At 35.9% G+C, this 20,701-nt stretch overlaps 1 protein-coding gene across 5 annotated transcripts in view; it reads left to right on the top strand.

Moving 5' to 3' along the window:
• RUNX1T1 (RUNX1 partner transcriptional co-repressor 1) overlaps nt 1–20,701 on the top strand; it is a 181,882-nt gene that overhangs the window by 15,365 nt on the left and 145,816 nt on the right. Inside the window, exons 1-2 of one of the 5 annotated variants that reach the window (XM_074200091.1) lie at nt 54–10,626; nt 19,125–19,295. The exons of 2 other annotated variants lie outside the window; for them this stretch is intronic. In XM_074200091.1, coding sequence (XP_074056192.1) covers nt 19,208–19,295 — 88 coding nt within the window. In that variant the 5' untranslated portion in view covers nt 54–10,626; nt 19,125–19,207. Of the gene's footprint in view, nt 1–53; nt 19,296–20,701 lie in introns of those variants that run through there. 2 more of the 5 variants (XM_074200090.1, XM_074200094.1) reach the window with 2 other exon arrangements.

Raw genomic sequence — 20,701 nt, 5'->3', positions numbered from 1 at the left:
TGTATTATATATATATATATATATATATATATATATATATATATATATATATATATATATATGTTTTATTATCATATACTTGTTTAAAGCATAATGTTTGGCAAATAGTAAATGCTTTATAAATCCGAGGACCAGATGAGTTATTTCATGCTGTTCTTTATAATTTCTAGTAGACATTTCTTACCTTTGTTGAAGGTCTGAGTTGATTGCAGTCATGCTCTTAATGATTTTGTTCAGTCATTTAGTCAACTGACTCCATGGACGTCAATCATCCATGGGGTTTTCTTGGCAAAGATATTGGCTTAGTTTGTTATTTCCTTTCCTGTATGTTAGCATTTTACAGATAATGATTTGAGGCAGGTAGGGATTAAGTGACTTGCCCAGGGTCACACACCTAGTAAGTCTGAGGCTGGATTTGAACTCAGATCTTCCTGACCCCAGACTGCACCACCTAGCAGCTTCTAATTTAGTTAAAAGCTATTGAAGATTTTATTTGTTACCCAAAGAAAAGAATCTGACTCATTTCCTTCTGCAACAGTTACACAGAATTGGCCTGGTCTCTTGTAATATAAATTATCCTGAATGTACAGATAGGTCACTTGACTGAGAAAGGAGGAATAGCTTAAAATGTAGCGGTGACGAGTGCACCTGTGCCCTACTGAAATTGGAAAGTGAACACTTCTGAGAACATTTCAAAAATCTCAAAGTGAACACTTTTAAGGATATTTCAAAATTCAGCGTAATAGAGAAAGTGGTTTCTGGGAATGAATCACTTCACTGAGTCAGATATAAGATCTTAAGTAGGGAAGTTTCTTAAAAATGATCCTTTTGACATTGTCTGATATAAATTGAAATGCCAGTTTCAACTACTTATAACAAAATTGATAAATCTAGATATTGTATTAAGTTTGAGAATTACAAGAACTGAGGGTTCTGACTAGGGTTGTCTGTTGTGGTTTAACTTGCTAAAGGAGACTAAAATATCTCTATTTGGCAAAAATTGGAGTCTTATTTACAAAAATCCTAATAATTGTCACATACCAGGCTTCCCCTGTGATCTGTGTTATAGCCAAGGAAGGAAGTGCCTACTATTAAATGCCTACTATATGACAGACACTGTGGTAAGTACTCTACAAATAAATATTGTCTCATCATTTCAGGTGGTAGTTGAAACTTACTATTCATTAGTATGTTTGTTCCTTCAGTAATAAGTTATTAAAATTTTGCTTTGTTCAAGTCACTGTCCCAGGTGCTGGAGATGCAAAGGGAAAAAAAACCAGTTCCTGCCTTCAAGGCAGTTACACTGATAATCAAGTAAAATAAAATTTGAGGAGGAAGAAAGCATCACCATTTGGGAAAAGCTTTTAATAGAATGCCACCTCTGAGTTTGGTCTTAAAATGAGGGACTTGTGGGGTGGCTAGTTGGCACAGTGGATAAAGCACCAGCCCTGGAGTTAGGGGTGCCTGGGTTCAGGTCCAGCCTCAAGACACTTAGTGATTGCCTAGCTGTGTGGCCTTGGGCAAGCCACTTAACCCCATTGCCTTGCAAAAAAAAAAAAAACAAAACCTAAATAAAAATGAGGGACTTGAATCTGAATTGAGTTTCTAGGGTCTCTTTGCTTTCCTGGGTGATCTGACCTGGACTGTTTCTTTGAAAGTTGTCAGGCAATAGGGAATACAAAGAAAGTTAGAAGGTAGTTCTGCTATCAAGAAGTTCATAGTCTAATGGGGAGATGGCATGAAAACAGTTCTGTACAAACAAGATAATAGGATAAATTAGAAATAATCAATGGAGGGAAAGCATTCAAATTCAAGTTGGCAGGAGTAATTTAGAGTAATGTTGAAATCTAGTGGGAAGTTAGAATAAGGTCTTGCCCTACTCTCCCCATCACATATGGAAGGGAACTTCCACAAACACATCTTTCAGGGCAATGAGTCACATGTCCCCAAATAGGGATGTAACAGGTTCCTCAGGAGATGCTTATACTAGAATAAGTTGGACATTATCATAAAAAGCCTTGTAGAAAACATCACCAAGAGTTTTAACATTGGTGATCCAGGTTCAAGAAGCAGGCAGCCATTCAAAGTTCCAGGGAGAGTAGTGGCAGGGTGGTGAGATAATTAGAACACTAGGAGAGAGGAGCCACACTATAATCCTATTAAAAGGAATATTTGGTAAGAATGCTTCGCTGGAGATTAAGGGAGAGTGGTCCTAGTGACACTCAGGTAGGGCCTGTTGCCAAGGAGATTACAGCATACTGCCGCCAGCAACCAGAGAATCCTGCCAAAAAGTTTATAGATAATGGTACATGAGGGGTTGCTATGGCAGGACTGTGGGGCCTGGGAATACTAAGGCAGAATTGCTAAAAGTATTTAAGATGTACATCAAATGAAGACTGGGGTTAGTGGAAAAAGCAGATTGAGGAGTCAACTCTGAATTGTTATTTTAATTATGCTGGAACTAAGCAGTTTTTTTTTAAATAGCTTTCTTAGGAAGATGATTAGGTTTAGAATTGTCGTTCTCCCCCCCCCCACTAATTTTAACAGATTTACTAATCTGAAGGTGTGTGTGTGTGTGTGTGTGTATATGTATATATATGTGACTATGAAATACGGATCAGAAAAGAACACAGGTTACTTGCTGAATATATATACACACACACATATATATACACATACACACACATACATATATATACATATATATGTATGTGTGTGTGTGCTATGTACACAGTGATGAGCAAACACAGCAGGAGCTGGACCTATAGCCACATTGTGATCCTTTCTCCAGAATGTACAAGCTTTTCCAAGTGACAGTGAGATGCTTTGACTTTTATCCTGAGTCAGATATTCCTTACACTTCCCCACCTGTCACACCTACATTTATGTTTACATACTAGGTAGGTTTATTTGGAAACCAAATCCAAATCCGAGCTCTGGGAAACAGATATGGACCATGAATTCTCATCTCTCTTGGCTTAGTTAATAAGATAGGTAAGTAGGTCACATCAGGTCTAAATGGGAAGGAATTGTACTCTTTTTCTACTGACTTGTTTTAAGTTGTGGTTTGGTTTGACTAGAAAGAGAGTATTTAAGTTTATAAGAAAAGAGTTCAGATAGTGGCACATAAAGTTTTGTTAGTTTCAAGTTAAGCAGTATATTTTAATGAAACTCATTTCACTTACTATATAATAGCATCTGAAAACTAAAATTCTTACATTGAAAAGAAGATACCTCATTTCAAATCAAAATCAAATAACTGAAAATTGACTATTTACTGTGCATAAGGTATAGTGAAAAGGGGGGTTGGGGAGATATGGTTTAAATCATCAGATAAATTGGGAAATCATTTAATTCACCTTTCTGAGCAGAAATATCCAGAGTCCCTAGCAAGTGCTTATCTAATTTCCATTTGAAATTGTCCAGTAATATGGAAATTTTCTTTCAAATCAATATTTACAGTTGCTTAAATTTCACCTATTCTCTCAGGGTTGCCTTTTGGGACCAACCAGGACGAGGTCTAGTCCCTCTTCCACATTCCAGTGCTTCAAACATAGCCTTGTTGAAATTTAAGACCTCCAATCTCCTCTTATATCTTATATAAAGATCCATTCCCAGGATCTTTAAATGATTCAAAGATAGGAAGACATAGTCCATTTACCTTCAAGTGTTCTAGTTTGATAATGTTCTTCCTCAGAAAATATGTATTTAGGTCTAATCACTATACTTAAAGATGTAATTTGTTCATTTAGGAATGATCATTCCCCCTTCTTTTCATACACACTTGGTTGTTTAGTCTAAGGGTATAATAGACTTTGGCTGCCATGTGACACACAGGTTGACTCATTGAGCTCATAGTAACCAAAATCCTGAAATCTTTTAGAAAGGAATTTCTGTCTAGCCATACTTCCCCTATCTTGTAGTTTCCAATTTTGAAAGTAAGTGGTAAGTTTCATTTTATTTATTAAATTTGGTCCTTCATTCTGTTAGCCAATTTATCTTTTTTTAGATCCTAATACTGTCTTCTAATGTGTTAGCTATTCCTCCCAGAAATTTCTCAGTCTGAAATTTGATAAGCATGCTATTTTCTTCATCCAGATAATTGATAAATATAAATTGGCTCTCTGATTTCATGGAGTTCATGGTGAGGGATATAGAGAGGGTGTTTGGGGAGAGAATTGGATAAATTTGTGACAAGTTAATAATAAAGATATAAATAACAGCCCGCTGACAACAATGAATATTTTATAGGGCAGTATATGAATACTATAGAAAACAAGTGCTGTGATTACATTTATATATTACTTAAAGTTTCTTCAGAATTCAGAAGTATTTATTGAAAAATCTTTTTAACCTCATTTTCTAGAAGAAGGAAACCAAAGCTTCCTCAGGAAAAAGTAAGACAATCACCGTGTTTCTCAGATTCAAAGAAAAGGGAATGCAAAATGATCTTTCATGTTCTAATCCTCCTTGACTTCTATAATGTTTGATACTGTAGAGCAACCTCCTCTCATTCATAATTCTGTACTTGGCTTTCCCGGTCCTGAATTATTAAGAGAATCCTCAGATTTCTGATCACATTTTTGTCTCGTCATTCTTCCATCCCTTAAATATGAGTATTCCCTGATGTTCTGTGCTGTTCTCTGTTCTTTACTTGTCACTTTGCCATTTGTTACCATTTGTGTTTTCTTTGTTTCAATAGTTCCCTCCATAAGAATAACTACCAAATCTTTAGCTTCAACCTGAACTCCTCCCCAGAGCCCAGTTTGGTATTTTTTCACCTGCATACTGGATATACCCTATAACAAATTCAATCTGTTTAAATCATAATCCATCATTTTTTGCCTGAAAGTAACTGACCACTCCCCCTATCTTCTCAGGATCCTGTTTTTTTTTTTTTGCTCCATGTTTCCAAAATCAAATATCAAATCCAAACCTTCTTAAGTTCCATTGCAATTACCAATTTTTGGACCTACTTGATTTTTGTCTATTGTCGATGTAAGTCCATACCTGTTCTTCTTTCCTCCAATCTATGAAATCCTCATTGAGGCCCCCAGTGTATTGTCTAAATTAATCTCAACATATCAGTTCAGTTCCATTCAATGATTTCCCATTACTTTTTTTTTTAAAGGTTTTTGCAAGGCAAATGGCGTTAAGTGGCTTGCCCAAGGCCACACAGCTAGATAATTATTAGGTGTCTGAGGTCGGATTTGAACTCAGGTACTCCTGACTTCAGGGCCACTGCGCCACCTAGCGGCCCCTTTGCCTGTTAGTAATAGCTGACATTTTTCTATTTAGTGCTTCAAACTTTACAAAACATTTACATATATTTTATTTGGTCATTGATTACCCTGAAGTAAGCTCTTATAGACCTTACCCTATTTTTAAAATAGGGAAACTGAGGCTCAGCACATAAATCACTGAAATGATTCCTACCATTTCTAGATGGCCCTTTTGTTACTTCTTTGAGAGTAAAATTTGTGTCCTATATGTCTGTCCCAAGGGAAACAAAAACAACAAAAAAAAACTTGCTGTGTTAGCTTTGATACTATAGTATTCAAGGAAGTCTTTGAAATGGTTTGAAGTATGCCTTGAGGGATGTTAGTCAAATTTTACTAGGCAGGGAGAAAGGAAAAAATATTAGGTGGGAAGGTTCACGTTTTCTAAGGGATAGATTGACAGGGATAGAATGTTCATTAAGAAAAATAAGGACTATGAGATTGAAAATAAACCTTGAATGGTAGGCTCTGGAGGAGCTCAAATACTTAAATGAGGATCTATAGAGAATTCTTTAGCTTTACTGTGTGTGTCATGAACCCTTTTGGTAGAGTTGTGTAACTTGGAGACCCCTTCCCAGAATAAGGTTTTTAGGTGATAGGATAAAACACATAAGATTCCAAATGAAACCAGTTATACTAACTTGCAATTATCAGAATATACTTAGATAAATATGTGTGTGTGTGTGTGTGTGTGTGTGTGTGTGAATGTATGTATATGTAAATATAGTTAGAGTCCATAAACCCCAGATTTAGAACCCTCATAAAATGGGATAGTATTGGGATTTGGTTTTTTTTAAGCTAGTTTTATATGGATATTTAGTGCATGTTAGGAAAATAGTATTATTAGAACTTTTTTTTTTATGAACCTTTGACTGGATGGCTCAGAATAGGGAAGAGTTAGGCATGAAGATCAGTTAAAAAGTATTATAGTAATGTAACTAAGAAATGATAAATTAGGCTAAAGGCAACAGTAACTGGAAAGAAGAAAAAAGCTAGTTGATTTACAAAAGAGTGATCAGATTTTTGTGACTGATTGGATATCTGGTTAGAGGAGAAGGAAGAGGGAACAGTTGAAGTGGCTTAATGGATTTCAAATTTAGAAGGTTGAAGGAATAATGATAACAATGGCATGAAGAAGGGAAATTGGGAGGAACAGTGGCCATGATAGGAATTTTGAACCTAGGGCAAGAGATTGGGGTCAGGGGAGGAGGGGGCAAGTTGTGAAAGATAAGACAGTGGTATGAGGAGGTAGAGAAGGATTCTAGTGAGGATCATGAGATAGCTTCCTATTCATTGCAATAAATATTTATTAAATTTATTTTCTGCAAGATATTGTGCTAGCTAGGCTTTGGAAATACAGGGGCATATTTAACAAAATTCTTTCCCTGAGGGAGCTTATAATCTCCTGGTAGGATAAAAGTATATACATGATACTAATAGGTATGGGAGAGTCTTGCTGGACTTGAAAGAAAATAAGGATTCTAAGAGATGGTGATTAGGAGGGAACTCTCTCTTCAGGCAAGTACGATAGATGATGCAAAACTCCTTAGGCAGAAGATAGAATGTCAAATTTGGCAGACAGCAAACACATAACTGTCTTTGGATCATTTTTGTGTGTGAAGAGGAGTTATATATAATAAGTATAGAGTGGTTGCCTGTCTCAAGTTATAAAGGGAGGACTTTAAATGACAAATTGAGAAGTTTGTTATTTTATCCTTAGAGGCAATAGGGAGCTAAATTATATTCCACAGCAAAGAAATGGTTATGGTTGATTTGTACTTTAGGGAGATTATTTGGACAACTGTGGAGAATGCTAAAATTAAGAAGTCCAATTAGTAGGCTGGATTGTATGTTCAAGCAAGAGATAATTAATTAGAGCTCAAGTTAGATTGCTTTTGTGAAGAGAGATAGGTAGAAAGGAAAAAAGTTATAGAGATAGAATGAATAAGATTGTACCTGATTGGATATGGGGAAGGAAACATCAAGAATGACTCCAGGCTTTGTCTGCGAAGAGGCTGGTATCCTCTACAGAAAAAAGGAAACTTGGAACAAGGGTGAGTTGGGATAGGAGGAGAGAATTTTCATTTTGAACATGTTGAGGTTGAGATTACAATGGAATAGATGAAAAGTTCAGGAATTGATTGACAAGTATTACTAGAAATTAGGAATCATCTACAAAGAACTGATAGTTTAAGGAAATGTAAAAATTGATGAGATTACTAGAGCTTTATGGTTCAAGGTGCAAAGCATTGGTGATGATCCAGCAAAGAAGGTTGAGAGAATGGTTAGCCAGTTTAAGGAGAACCATGAGAAAGTAGTCTTAAAAACATACTGTGGAGAAAATGTCTAGAGGCAGGACAATGTTGTCAACCACTGGAAGGGGGTCAAGAAAATAGATTAATATCTTAGGGTTTGGAAGTTTAGAGATTGTTGATAACCTTGAAGAGAGCAAGTTGTGTGGTAAGGTTGAAGGCAAGATTTCAAGAACTGAGAAGTCAACAGGAAGAGGTGAAAATGGAAGCTAAGAATATAGCCAACTTTTCCTAGGACCTGTTGAAAGAAGAGAGACTATATTTCTACGAACTTGTTCTTGTTAATGGGGTACTGGTTAGGCCAGGCTTCCAGGCGGCCACCAAGATGGTGGCCTTCTTTTTTGACTCTCCTTTTTGTACCATCACTATCCCTTTGTGTTTACAGATAGACATAACACCCTCAGTTTATGCTGATGGTGGTTTGAAGGGTGGCACTAGGGGCTGTGAGTTGGAAAATTGATGGGAGTGAGAACTTGGTGGTTAAGACCTTTTTTAAAAAGATGAAGAAACTGAAACCCAAAGTCTTGCTCTAAGGCATCAGAAGTGTGGTTTGGACCCAAATTAAATGAGGTTATAATTAAAAGTTTAATGGTAGGTGAAGATGTTCAAGAGAAAGAAATTAGAGAAAGAATTTTTTTTTTTTAGATTTTTCAAGGCAATAGGGTTAAGTGGTTTGCCCAAGGCCACACAGCTAGGTAGTTATTAAGTGTCTGAGGCTGGATTTGAACTCAGGTACTCCTGACTCCAAGGCCAGTGCTCTATCCACTGTGCCACCTAGCCACCCAGAGAAAGAATTCTTAACCTGGGGTTCTTGGACGCTCAGGGTGTCCATGGACAGATCACAGGGGAACCATATGTTTGGGTGAGAAAAATTATATCTGTTTTAATATAATTTAATTACAATACTGTAATAATTACTATAATTGGTCTTCTTGGTAATCTGATTAATTTTATGTATTTTAAAATGTTTTGAGAAGTCCATTGGCTTTATTAGACTGTTAAAAGGGTAAAACATACCAACACCCCTCCTCCCCCCATATACACACTTCCCCTCCCACACAGAATTAAGAGCCACTGGTGAAAGGGAAGTAAATAGAGGCCCAAGGATTGGCCTCATTTAGGTATATGAGAGAAAACAAGTTATGCAAGGAGACAGAAGAACTTATTTAGAGAAGTAAGCAAAGTGATAGCATTATCATAAACATTAATTTAAGGAAGGCCTTTACCAAAGGAATAGGAAAATAAGTAGTTTTGAAGGCTTCAGAGCTAAATCAATAGTGATAAGAACTGGAAAAAAACAGATTTTTGGTAATTTGTAGGTCAATATTGAGCTAGGATACTGAAATCGAAAAAGATTGAAAATTTTTTTAAAGTAATGAAAACAATAATTTTTAATTATGAAAATTCCAATTGTCATATCTCTTAGCTCTGGTAGTACCAACTTTTTCTATATTCACCCCGCCCCCCAGATTGTGACCTTTGCAGTAGCAATCTTTTGGTGTCCTAGGATCTTCCTTAGCATAGGACAGTGGTAGTATATTTGGTTTTTTCCCCCTAATGGTCTAGAGTTTGCCTATAAAGTTGAATTTTTCCTAATGACAGCCTGTTTTTCACATTAATTTAAATTTGCCAGGCATATTAACACTCCTTGCTTTAGGAGTGAAAAATTCTAGTCTCGGTTTTGGTGGATGACTCCTAAAATAGCTTTTTCAGTTAATTAAACTGGTAGAAAGTAGGTGACAAAGGGTTGCCTAAAGAAAGGTATATAGCAAGAAAGCTAAGACAAAAAGACTTGTGCCATTGGGAAAGTATTATTCAACAAAGCCTTGAAGATGAGAACAAATAAAAGATAGTGGCAGGGTCAGCTAGGGTTAGCGTACTGGTCCTGTAGTCAGGAAGACTTGAATTCAAATACTGCCTCAGACACTAGCTTTGTGACCTTGGAAAAATCTCTCTCTGGCCATCCTTATCTGAAACGAGGGGGTTGGATTTAATCACCCTTCTAAGGTGCTTCCAGCTCTAAATCTGTGATATTAGGGAACATGAAGTTTATATTCAATTATTTAAAAGAGTTGCATATGGGAGAGTAGAATGTGCATTGTCAGATGCTGGTGGGTTTCCCATTACAGAGAAAATACAGAGAAACCAGTGGAAGAGAGCTTAGAACCGAGCCTTATAGTACCCAATGCCAGATATTGAATGACTTCTTGTTTTGAGGAGTCCTATCTTGCTCAGGTAGGTTTGAACTGGATGACTTCTTTACCCTTTCAGCTCTAAGATTATTCTCTGATTCTAAGAACAGAATTCAGTCCAGGATTTGAGACTAGCTATTGATATACCCAAGAAACTCTTGAAGTGGTTTTACCTCTAAGGAGATTACAGAATCTTGGACCCCAAGAGCAGAGTTCTTTCAAAACTTTAGTATCTACAAGTTTGTTTTGGGTCACAGACTTTTATCTGGGGGAGATTCAGTAAATCTAGTTTTAATCTTTGATATTAAGGTTGATTTGGAAATTTTTATTATTTCTCAAAAATGGTTCATTCTTGAGGTTCTTTTTTTCTTTTCTTTCATACCAATTTTGCTTGATAAAAATTAATAAAAAAGAATCAACATATTTTTTGATTAAAATTAGCCCAATATTGAATGTTGCTCTTTGCATGCCCAATAAAACTTAGAACCCAAGCCATTTTTTAAACGTTTTAGAAGATAGCATCTTTTATGCATCTGTATTGCTTTTCAGAAATAAAATTCAAGCAGATTCCTTTAAAGTACTTGCCTTTTATTTGTGAAATGTTTATGAGGGGGGGAAGAACACTGACCAGTTGGTGAACACTTAAGTTTGGGACCATTCTTTTGAGACTGAGACTCTGTGTGAGGTTTTCTTGGCAAAGATATTGTAGTGGTTTTCCATTTCCTTCCCCAGCTCATTTTACAGATGAGGAAACTGAGGCAAACAGGATGAAATGACTCACCCAGGATCATCACCCAGCTAGTAAGGGATCAAGGTCAGATTGGAACTTTACTGTGCCACTTGGTAAGAACTTCAAGAACTGCATTACTGCATTCCAATTTCAAACAATCAATTTGTAAAGATCCTAAAGAAGGGCTGCTATCATTGGAATTGAGAAGCTTTGGTAGTTTATCATCAATGACCTTCATCTTCCTCATGCATTTAGGATATTCCCACAGAGTTCAGATGCTCAGTTCTCTCCACCTCTTCAAGTGATCTCAGTCCTCAGGATCTTTCCAGTTTTCTCTGCCTCATCCTCTACTTCCTACTACTCATTAAAATTTACCTGCCCTTTTTCTTCTAATCCTTCTGGGACACTGAACTATTCCCCCACTAAAGTGTGGACAGCTTACACCTTCCAGTTAACATTTCAGTTTAGGATCATAAATTTAGAGCTTACAGGTTATCAAGCTTAACTATCTCATTTTACAGGTGAGGAAACTGAAGCCAAGCTATGTTAAGTGATTTGTACAAGTTCACTGAGATGATAAATTGCAGAGTATTTTGTTTTTTTTAATCTAGGTCTTCTAACTCTGGATACTACATTGACTCATGGACTTGCTTCCCAGGGACTTAAGTTGTGAGCAAAATGAGAATTTTAAGTGAAAATGTAGGGAACGACTCTCCCCACCCACACATAATTTTGGGGAGAGGGGGATAGTGGTTTTTTGGATTTCTTTAAAACATGCAGGGGAGGCAAATTTCAACCTTGTCTCTGGACAAGGCTGGCCTTAATCATGTCTAAAGAAATTGCCTGGCTAAAGTGTAACTTGCACTCATTTATTAGGGGAAACTCTTAATCCTAGAAATGACACTCAATTATAGAGACCTGTCTAAAGATTGGAATTTTATGGGCCAGACCTAGGAAGTACTTGGGCTGTATCTTTCTGGTGAGATCAGTTGACAATAGCAGCAGCAGCAGCAGCAACCACATCATGTTTGCAGCTAGGCAATTACAGTAGACCCTAAGATCTGGGACTGTCATCCATGAACACAGATGCCTTCAAAGTTCTGTTTTTCTTCCATGTGGAAGTCGTTGGCATGGAACAGATGCCTTCATTTTGGAGAAACTAGCCTCTGGATATAATTGGTTCTCTCTTCCTTTGTCCTCCAGGGACAGGCTCTTGCAGATGAAATTAGATGAGGAAAAGAACCAAGGAAAAAAATGACACAAAGCATGAGCTTTCATGGCCTTCTTCCTTCTTTGTTGCACCAAACTGGCTCCTTTTTTTTTTTTTATAAATGGCTTAGAACTTTGGGTATATATATATATATATATATATATATATATATATATATATATATAACCTTTTTTTAAAACCTCATACATCTTAGTTAAGTGTATGACTGAAGACTAAGAAATGTTTCTAATCACTCAGAAGTGTGATGGTGGATTTCAGAAGGAAAAAAAAATAAAGAAATTATTCCTCTGAGTTCCTGCATCCCCCCAGCAAATTGAATGGTAGACCCTTGCTATTTTATGCTCAAATACATAGAGTTAAAACAGGCTCTAAATGGGAAGCTGTGTTATCTTCTACTACTAAATGTTAAGAGCTGATCAAGTTGAAGTGTTCAGCAAGTAGGAAATTAATTATGGTTAAGGAGATTTTGTTCTTTGCAAATCCAATCATTGGTACACCTTAACAGAGAAATTACATTTTTGCAGCATCCTATTACTTTAAATACCAGGTTTATAAGCATCTTTGGTCATGCAAACCTGTAACCCTTTCAGAATAAATCATTGCTAGATCCACTGCCTTTTGATTAACTCATTCATTCGAATGACATGTAAAAGAATGTGAATGAAAGTTCCCTTCACATCAGTCAGAAAAGATGAGATTAAAATAACAAGCAGATATGTATTCATTGCCCAGTCCTGTGTTTGCGATAGAGATGAGGAATAAAAGGGAAATAAGACAATGGTATATTGTATACTGCCCTTCAGTAATTTGCAACCTACTAAAAGGGATGACAAATATCAAAATAATTATAATAAGAGGCAGAATAGAATCAAATAGAAAAGAGCAAAGAGTAGATGCTCACAGGAGAGGAAAGACCTTACCTGGTTAAGGATATATTAGGGAAAACTCCATTGAGGAGATGGGACTTGGAGCTGGGCTTTTGTAGAAGTTTGATATGTAGTTTAGGGGGAGGGAGTACATTTTAAGGAGGGGTTGGATTTAGCATGATGCTGAGGAGAGAAAATCCAAAGTAGAATTTTAGAGATGACAGGGCAGTTAAATTAGACTGGTCATTTGGTCTAAGAGAATAGCCAGGACATAGGACTGGAAAGGTCTATGGAGCCAAGTTACAGAGAGCTTAGAACCACAACATAGTGTTATAGTAACAGCAGGCATATACATGGCCCTTTAACTCTGCAAAATCCTTTTATCAATGGATAAGTTGCTAAACCTATTATTACAGGCATTTAACGTTACAGGTGAGGAAACTGGTGTTTGGAGAGATGACTTGCTTAAAGGTTACATAGTAAAAATTAAAGGCAGAATTTGGACTCATGTTTTCCCCATTCCAGGTCCAGCATTCTAGTCAATATGACTAGGTAGGGTGCCATGAAAATTTTTTGGAAAGGGTGGAACAATTTAAGCAGGGCATGAGGAGTATTCTTTTTAGTCAGGAAAAAAGGCTGAATTCAAATCCTAGCTTTTCCTTCCTGGGCAAGCTTTTGAGAAAGCCCCTTTCAGTTCTGGAAATTTGGAACTGGCATTCCTAAGAGAGGTCAGGAGGGGAAACAGCTTTGTAAGCCTTGCACAGAAGAAATAATGGTAGAAATAAGAGTGTTTGAGATAGCCAAAGGTGAGAATTTAAGGAGAGGAGAGGAGGTCCGAGGACAAAACCTTGGGGAAGGTTCAACTATTGATAGATGTTTCAGAGTAAGTTGTTAATAAAGAAGCATGAGCAAAAAAAGAAAAGCATAGTTATTAGAGAGTTAGGAGAGGAAATCATAGTTTGACTAAAACAATAGAAGAGTAGGTTTATGAAGGTAAGGGTTGTCAGACATTTTTAAATGCTTCACAGAGAACAGGGAAATTTTTAAAAATTATTTTCAAATTGAAAGCTGTTAGTAGGCCAAGTCATTTTATACAAATAGAATATCATCATCCCATTTGGATAGTCTTTGATAGTAGACCTCTATTCTTTTCTTAATAAAATCACCTCCTGGTAGTAAGTTTAGTGTTTTCATGTAAAAAAATGATCCCTTTGATGGGATCCTCTTGAGTCCCAAACCACCCTACCTGATTTGAAAAAGTTTTTTAGTTCCCTTGAACATTTCAGTTGCTGTTAGACAGTGATTTTGGAGAACCTCTCAATAAGTTGAGCTAATGTATGGGAGATAGCTTTGAAAATCTGTCATACATTTTACATGTAAAAATGGATTTATTATTTATTGTTTGACACTTTTCTAGTCAGGCTGTTTCACCTTTGCTGTATTTAGAAACAGGAAAAAAAAATTTCTATTTTAATTTATGAAGGGGGCATTTTTGAAGTGATAGAACTCAGTAAGGGGAGGAAGAGAAATTAGACAGTTAAGATTTGATTCCAACTAAGCTTGGCAGAAATAGGAGGTGTGTTTAATGTTGGATTTTTGAATAATCATGCATCATATTCTAAAGGAAAAATTGACCCAAGTGGTAGTATAATTCTCTTGAGAAATATGTTTAGGCAGTGAAGGGATTCCTGGCAATGATTGAGAAATTCAGTAATGGGTAACTGCGTTTGATTTCTTTTGAGGCTGACTCTGATATGTGTAGTCTTTACATCCTATTAAATTTTTGAAAGATAAACTGATACAAGAATGATTTGCCAAGGCCAGTGACTCTTCCTTTTAAAACCTTGGCTCAGCTTATACATTGGAGGGATGTGGGAGTAAGATAAAAGCATTATAAATATGAGGTTAACCGAATTCAAATGGAAGGTTCTCTCCAGTTATTGCATTCCTTCGAAAATAAATACATCGCGCATATGGTTAAGATTGATCAAAAAAGTATTCTGTATGCCAGTGATTACATTCCCATCTGTGATTAAGGTTTTCTGTCTGCATCTGGTTTTCACATTACATTTCTGTAACAAGAATCCTTTATATAGCAGAGTTCACTTTCTGTATTTTCGATCAGCTGCAGCTTGAACTACTGCACGGATCGCAGATTTACACATGTGGTTTTCATTACTTCATACCATTGAGAAAAAGTAATATTTGTTTGGGAATGTCTGTTTTCCACAATTTCCATGGAAATACAACATGCTGAGCCTTTTTTTTTTAATAATGCTCTTGTAGAACTACAAATTGTTGATGCTCTACTGTGGATGAAGTATAGCTTTTGAAACCATCCTGAAAGTACATTGTAGTAAAAAGGTTTTACAAATTGGGTGGGAGGAGCAGGGTCATCCAAGACTTTTATTTTGGATGTAAGGCTATGCATCATTTGAACATGGCAGAGTACCTAGAGAAGAGGGTGGAAACACTCAAATGGACGTTTCTTGTTATTTGTTATTATTTGCTTTATACTTGTTTGCCAGGACTAAATTTCATAATTTATAAAACCTAATATGATGAACTCCTCATCATTCAGCTTAACATCTGACTGAAATTTCTAAAAAAAACTAATTTTTAAAAGTATCATTGATTCATGAAATAGGTTCTTTTGAATGCAAAATATGCAGGTGGGGGGATTCTGGATTTGATTTAAATCAACATAGTATAGGGCATGCAGCTTAAGGGTTTGGGAATACTGTATTTGAGTACCAGTGGGATTCCAGAGAATACAAAATACCCAATTCACCTGGGTATTATAAATGAAGACACAGATGGGAAGTTCCGTGATAAACTCAGAGAGTTTCAGGGTAGCAGAAATAAGTCTTTGCCCTAATATATTAATGTTTTGGGGTTTTTTTGTGATTTTTGGAATGGGGATAGTAACAGGTTTAAAACTTGTACCCTAAATTTTATGATTCTTATTACATCATGATTTCCATTACAGTGGTTAGGTACCAAAGTTGACTTGGGTGACTTTTGAAATCCCTTCCAGCTTGTAACCCTTTGCAAAGTGAATCTCATTAAATTTTTTTTTTAGAAGAGATTTAATTTGGAGAGTCTTGTGTATTTAGTTTGGAGCATTTTCTAAGATAGAATACACACATAAACATAGAGTGTCTCACAATTTTAAGCTTTAATAGTTTAAATGAAGCCATCAAGAAAACCCTAAATGAGGTCAGAGTCGGGCAAGACTGATATAATGTAGCAACGATATATATATTTATATGTGTGTACACACACACACACACACACAAACAAACAAACATAATAGAAACCTTATGTATGGGAGAATGTTCCTGGTGTGAGGAGAAGTAAGTTTTAAGGAAAAGATATAATTAGAAAAATGTTTTAGTTTGCCTCTATACAAACATACTCACATATGTATACATACACATAGATATTTATAATTCATATTGAAGTAGGTGTTATAAGTAAAATAGTTTATTTCTTTTGAGCATAGTGACATAACTGAAGGCAAGTTTAGCAGCATAGGAATTTTGGGAATTAAAATCCTAGAATTTGAGGTGGCATTTTTAAAAAATTTTTGCAAGGCAACAGGGTTAAGTGACTTGCCCAAGGCCACACAACTAGGTAATTATTAAGTGTCCGAGGCTGGATTTGAACCCAGGTACTCCTGACTCCAGGGCCAGTGCTTTATCCACTACACCACCTAGCCACCCCTCCCACAATGTTTAGCTTTGAATGACCAAACTGTGGTTTGGGGAAAATATTTTCAAATTATTCCCAGATAATTAATTCATTTTTATTTTAAGAGTCTAAGTAAATGATAACAATTGTTTTCACTTTGAAGTGGTTCTTAATTTTGCCAGTGGAAATTTTTTTTGTAGAACTTTTAAAAACATTTTTTTCTTTAAGGCAATGGAGTTAAGTGACTTGCCTAAAATCACACAGCCAGGCAATTGTTAAGTGTGTGAGGACAGATTTGAACTCTGGTCCTCCTGACTCCAGGGCTGATGCCTTGTTCACTGCACCACCTAGCTGCCCCCCTGTACAACTTTTTTGTACAACATTTAAAAGACCTAAACATGGGCAATGAGGTTTTTTGCATATTATCATTACTAATTATTAGTAAGGAGAAAAATTGGTATTTGAAAGCAACATAGTATTAGATGCTGTGAATTTGTACATACATTACTTCTTTTTGTGTATTCTGGGTTGGAATACTTATCCCAAACAAAAACAACCAAACATCATCCTTGCCAGATTCCTTGAGATAATTTGATGGCCTTGTTGTAGTGCAAACTGTCATAATCCCATTGTGATTGTGGATTTTCATTTTTCTTGGAATATTTTTGCTTAAATAAAAGATTCAAATCATATTCAATTAAAAGAGAATTCATGACTAAGTAAATATTTCCAAGTTCTCACTGATGACTTGTAGTAATTGTTCTTGTAGAAACAGTAAAAGTTATTACTAATGATGCTTCTGTTTCATGGGTTTCTGTGGTCAAAAATGCATCACCCAGTGGCCAATTTACTGGTAATGAGCCTCTCTGGATTAAGTGGATCTGGTCCAGGAAGAACAAACACTGTCTGTCCCTGGAACTGTACTCAGAGCCTTCCAGCTTTTTTAGAACCTTCCAGAACTTGATTTGAATTATGATTCAGTATAAGAATTGTACTTCTCTCCAGGTATCGTCTGTTTAATCAAGATAAAGAAAAATAAATACGGTATCTGGAGCATTGTAAAGCACTTAATAAATAATTTGGTGCTTGCTTACTAGACGCTCAATTGTATAGCATAGTATGTTAATGGTAAGGAATATGTAGGAATTTGGCTTGTCTTAGAAGGAAACTGTGTCTTTCATTCTGCAAGGATGTGACATATCTCTAGGGAATAATAATTGTGGAAAATAATAATAGTTGTAGTTACAGGCACCAATAAATAAGTGCATTCCTTTGACTTCAGTGGAGTAGGGACCTTCCTGTGAGGGAACTCCTGAACTAAGGTATATGTTCATCATCTTGCCATTTTGTGAGAATTCTGTGGGTTATGGAGAGGTGGGGCAGTTTTCATAAATCTGTGTGTGTGACAAAAACAGGACCATTTTCCTGATTCTTAAGTGACCTCTCTACCTTCACTTTATAGCCAGAAGGGCTGAGCATCTTGCCCATTATGATCATATATCTAATATTTGCCAAAGTAGGCAATCAATGTTTGTTCGTTTTCTATTTTTAGTGACCAGAGATTTGATGTCTGTGTATTCACTTTTCATTCAGTGCTGTTACTTGAATATTTTTATAGGTTCATCTCAGTTAATTCTTTTTAGTTTTTACAAGCCAGTGGGGTTAAGTGACTTGCTCAAGGTCACAAAGCTAGGCAGTTACTATGTGTTTCAGATCGGATTTGAACTCAGATCCTCCTGACTTCAGGGCCAGTACTCTATTCACTGCGCCACCTAGCTGCCCCTCAGAGTTAATTCTTTAATTATAATCTTAAATGGTCATACTGAACAAGAGAAATTCTTTGAGTTGTTGTTTGTTTTTATTGGTTGAAGTGAAAATAAATGAAAGTACTAGACATGGTAGACTTGGCCAGAGAAATGCGTGTGGCATTATCATTTACTATCACTTCTGGGCTAGCCACATTCTTTAAAAAAAATTCAGTCTGACTAATTGGATAAGGCATGCCTATGTATTGGTGAATTTCTTTTTTGACCATTGCTGGATGATTTTTAATTTTCTTGGATAGTCACATTTAAAAAGAAATCTGTATGTGACTTCTGTTGTTTAAGGCATGTCTATATATACCCAATTTTCTTGGGTAATAGCTATTACAGTTAAATAGTGGCAGTATATGTGGAAAGAAACATTGACTTTGGAGTCTAGAGGATCTGAGGTTTAGATCCCAGCACTGTCACTGGGATCTTTGGGCAAACCAACTTCTTTAAGCCTCAGTTCTTCTGTAAAAGGAAAGATTTGGCTTATAGGGTTTCTAACGGCTCTCTAAATCTATGAACTTGTGATTTTCTAAATCCCAAGGCAGTTAAAGAATTTGAACAGACTCTTTAAAGCTGCCATCTGTGTATACATTTATATGAATTAAAATAGAAAACAGTCACATCTATTACCCAAAATTCACCTTAAAAAAAAAGCAAGATTGTAAGACTTATGATTTAATCCCTTTATTGAAACAGGTAAAGTATAAAGAATTTTCTTAAAACAGCCACACCTTTTTAGAGACTCATTTAAGGACAAAACAGGGAATGGTTGTGTGTCCACTTAATTGTCAACTGCCTCAGGCAATGGAAAGGAAACTTTTTGAAAATAGTAACTTTAAAGAAGTTTTAAAGTGCTCCCTTATATGAAACTGTGGGTAACATTGTTTTAGAAAGACAGCATTTATCTGATGCTATTTTTTTTTAAAGGCTTAGTGTTTTCATGCATAGAGTGAGTGCTTCAGACTGGATGTGATATGCATTTTTTTTTCCTTTGTTGTTGTTAATAGAAAAGATTGATCTCTGGGCTGGTGAACATAATATCTGTCCCAGTCAGAAAAGGAGAGGAAATTAGCAGAACGGTTGGTGGAGAATGATATCTGTCAAAAGAAACACTTGGAGAGCTCTGAGTTTAGTAATAGGTGACTGCCGGAAAAAAGGGAACTTTGAATTTTGTCAAGGTAAGGAACAGACAAATATTTTGATTTTGCAATGTGCATACATCTCAGAAAATTATTCTCTACTTTCTTTTGCCCATAAATTATGATTGCAAAGAATTTTTTAAAGTTACATTTTTGTTTCTTTTCCCCTTCCCCTCCCTTATTGATCCTTTAAATTCTTACTTTGGTTGCCATATTTTGTTTTTCCTGTAGTATTTAACTTTAGTGGTGGTGGTGGTGGGGTGGGGGTTTCTAAAGGGTAATATGTTCTCTACTGCTTCTATACTCTAATGGGACCCTACTAACTTTGGGTCTGATGTTATCAAATGATCAAGTACCAGTTTTTCTTTCTATTTTCCTGTTGGTGTGTTTCTTGCCATGTTTCATAATACATCTGCTATGAGCTAAACAACACTTGAGTTGAGTAAAAGCTATGCCATGAATTCTGTGTTTATTGTAACTAGTAGATAGTGTTTTCTCAAACAGTTTGTTGTCTAAATAGGGGAAAAAACAAAGTGGTTTTTCCATTTAAAAGTTTTTATTTTCTCAAAATGAACTGGATTGCTCTACATGCATGGGTGAATATCATGAAGTGTAGGGTAACTTGTTAGGTATAAAACTCCCCAAAGAACTATAAAAGGTCCATACACAACCAGTAGTCTGGGAAACTGCTTTTGTATTAGAAACTCTGGAAATAGAAATGAAGGCAAAAGTTACTTGGCAGGAGGCTTCTTTAAAAAGTTTAAAAACAAAGTGTGTACACAGAACTAAGGGGTAGACTCTAGAAGGTTCAACAGGCTCCGGGTGTAAAGAATAATGAGGTTATATAGAATGGAGCAGGAAAACAAGAATGAGTGGAGGGAGCTTATTTAGTGGTTTGGTTTTTTTTTTTTTTGGAAAAAAATAAGTTTTAAAGTGCTCCTTTAAATGAAATTGTGTAATGTAGATACTTGCTTAGACAAGGTTTAGAGTGATCACAAAACATTGTGGAAAGTAAGTATGTCTTGGTTGTTGCTGGTCATTAGTGTTTTAGGGATTTAGAAGCAGTTTATTACCTGAGTAAGTTAGTAAAGAAGGAAAGAGAGAAAGTTCCATTTGATTCCATTGCTCTTTGAAATATAAAGTAGGGTATAGTACTTGTTCCATTTGCTACCAATGACATTTTGATTTGTGGTCTTTAGTCGTATCCCTTTTTGCTATTTTGTAATTTGTCTTTTTGTTGTTTTTAGGATTGGTGTGGTAAAGAGGGGTGGTTTGGGGTGCTTTTGAATCTCCTGGGAGAAAATGAACTGATTATTCTGATGTTAGAATTTTTGGAGGAAGTCCCCTTTGTTTGTGTATTGCCATGTCTAGTTTTTGTGATCTGTTACATAAAATTTGTGGAGTTTTTTGCCTTTTTTTCTGGACTACAGTTTTGCTGTTAGATT

This window comes from Macrotis lagotis, chromosome X (genome assembly GCF_037893015.1).
Source record: "Macrotis lagotis isolate mMagLag1 chromosome X, bilby.v1.9.chrom.fasta, whole genome shotgun sequence".
NCBI classification, from domain to species: domain Eukaryota; kingdom Metazoa; phylum Chordata; class Mammalia; order Peramelemorphia; family Peramelidae; genus Macrotis; species Macrotis lagotis.
This window is presented reverse-complemented; position numbering and strand designations above follow the sequence as displayed.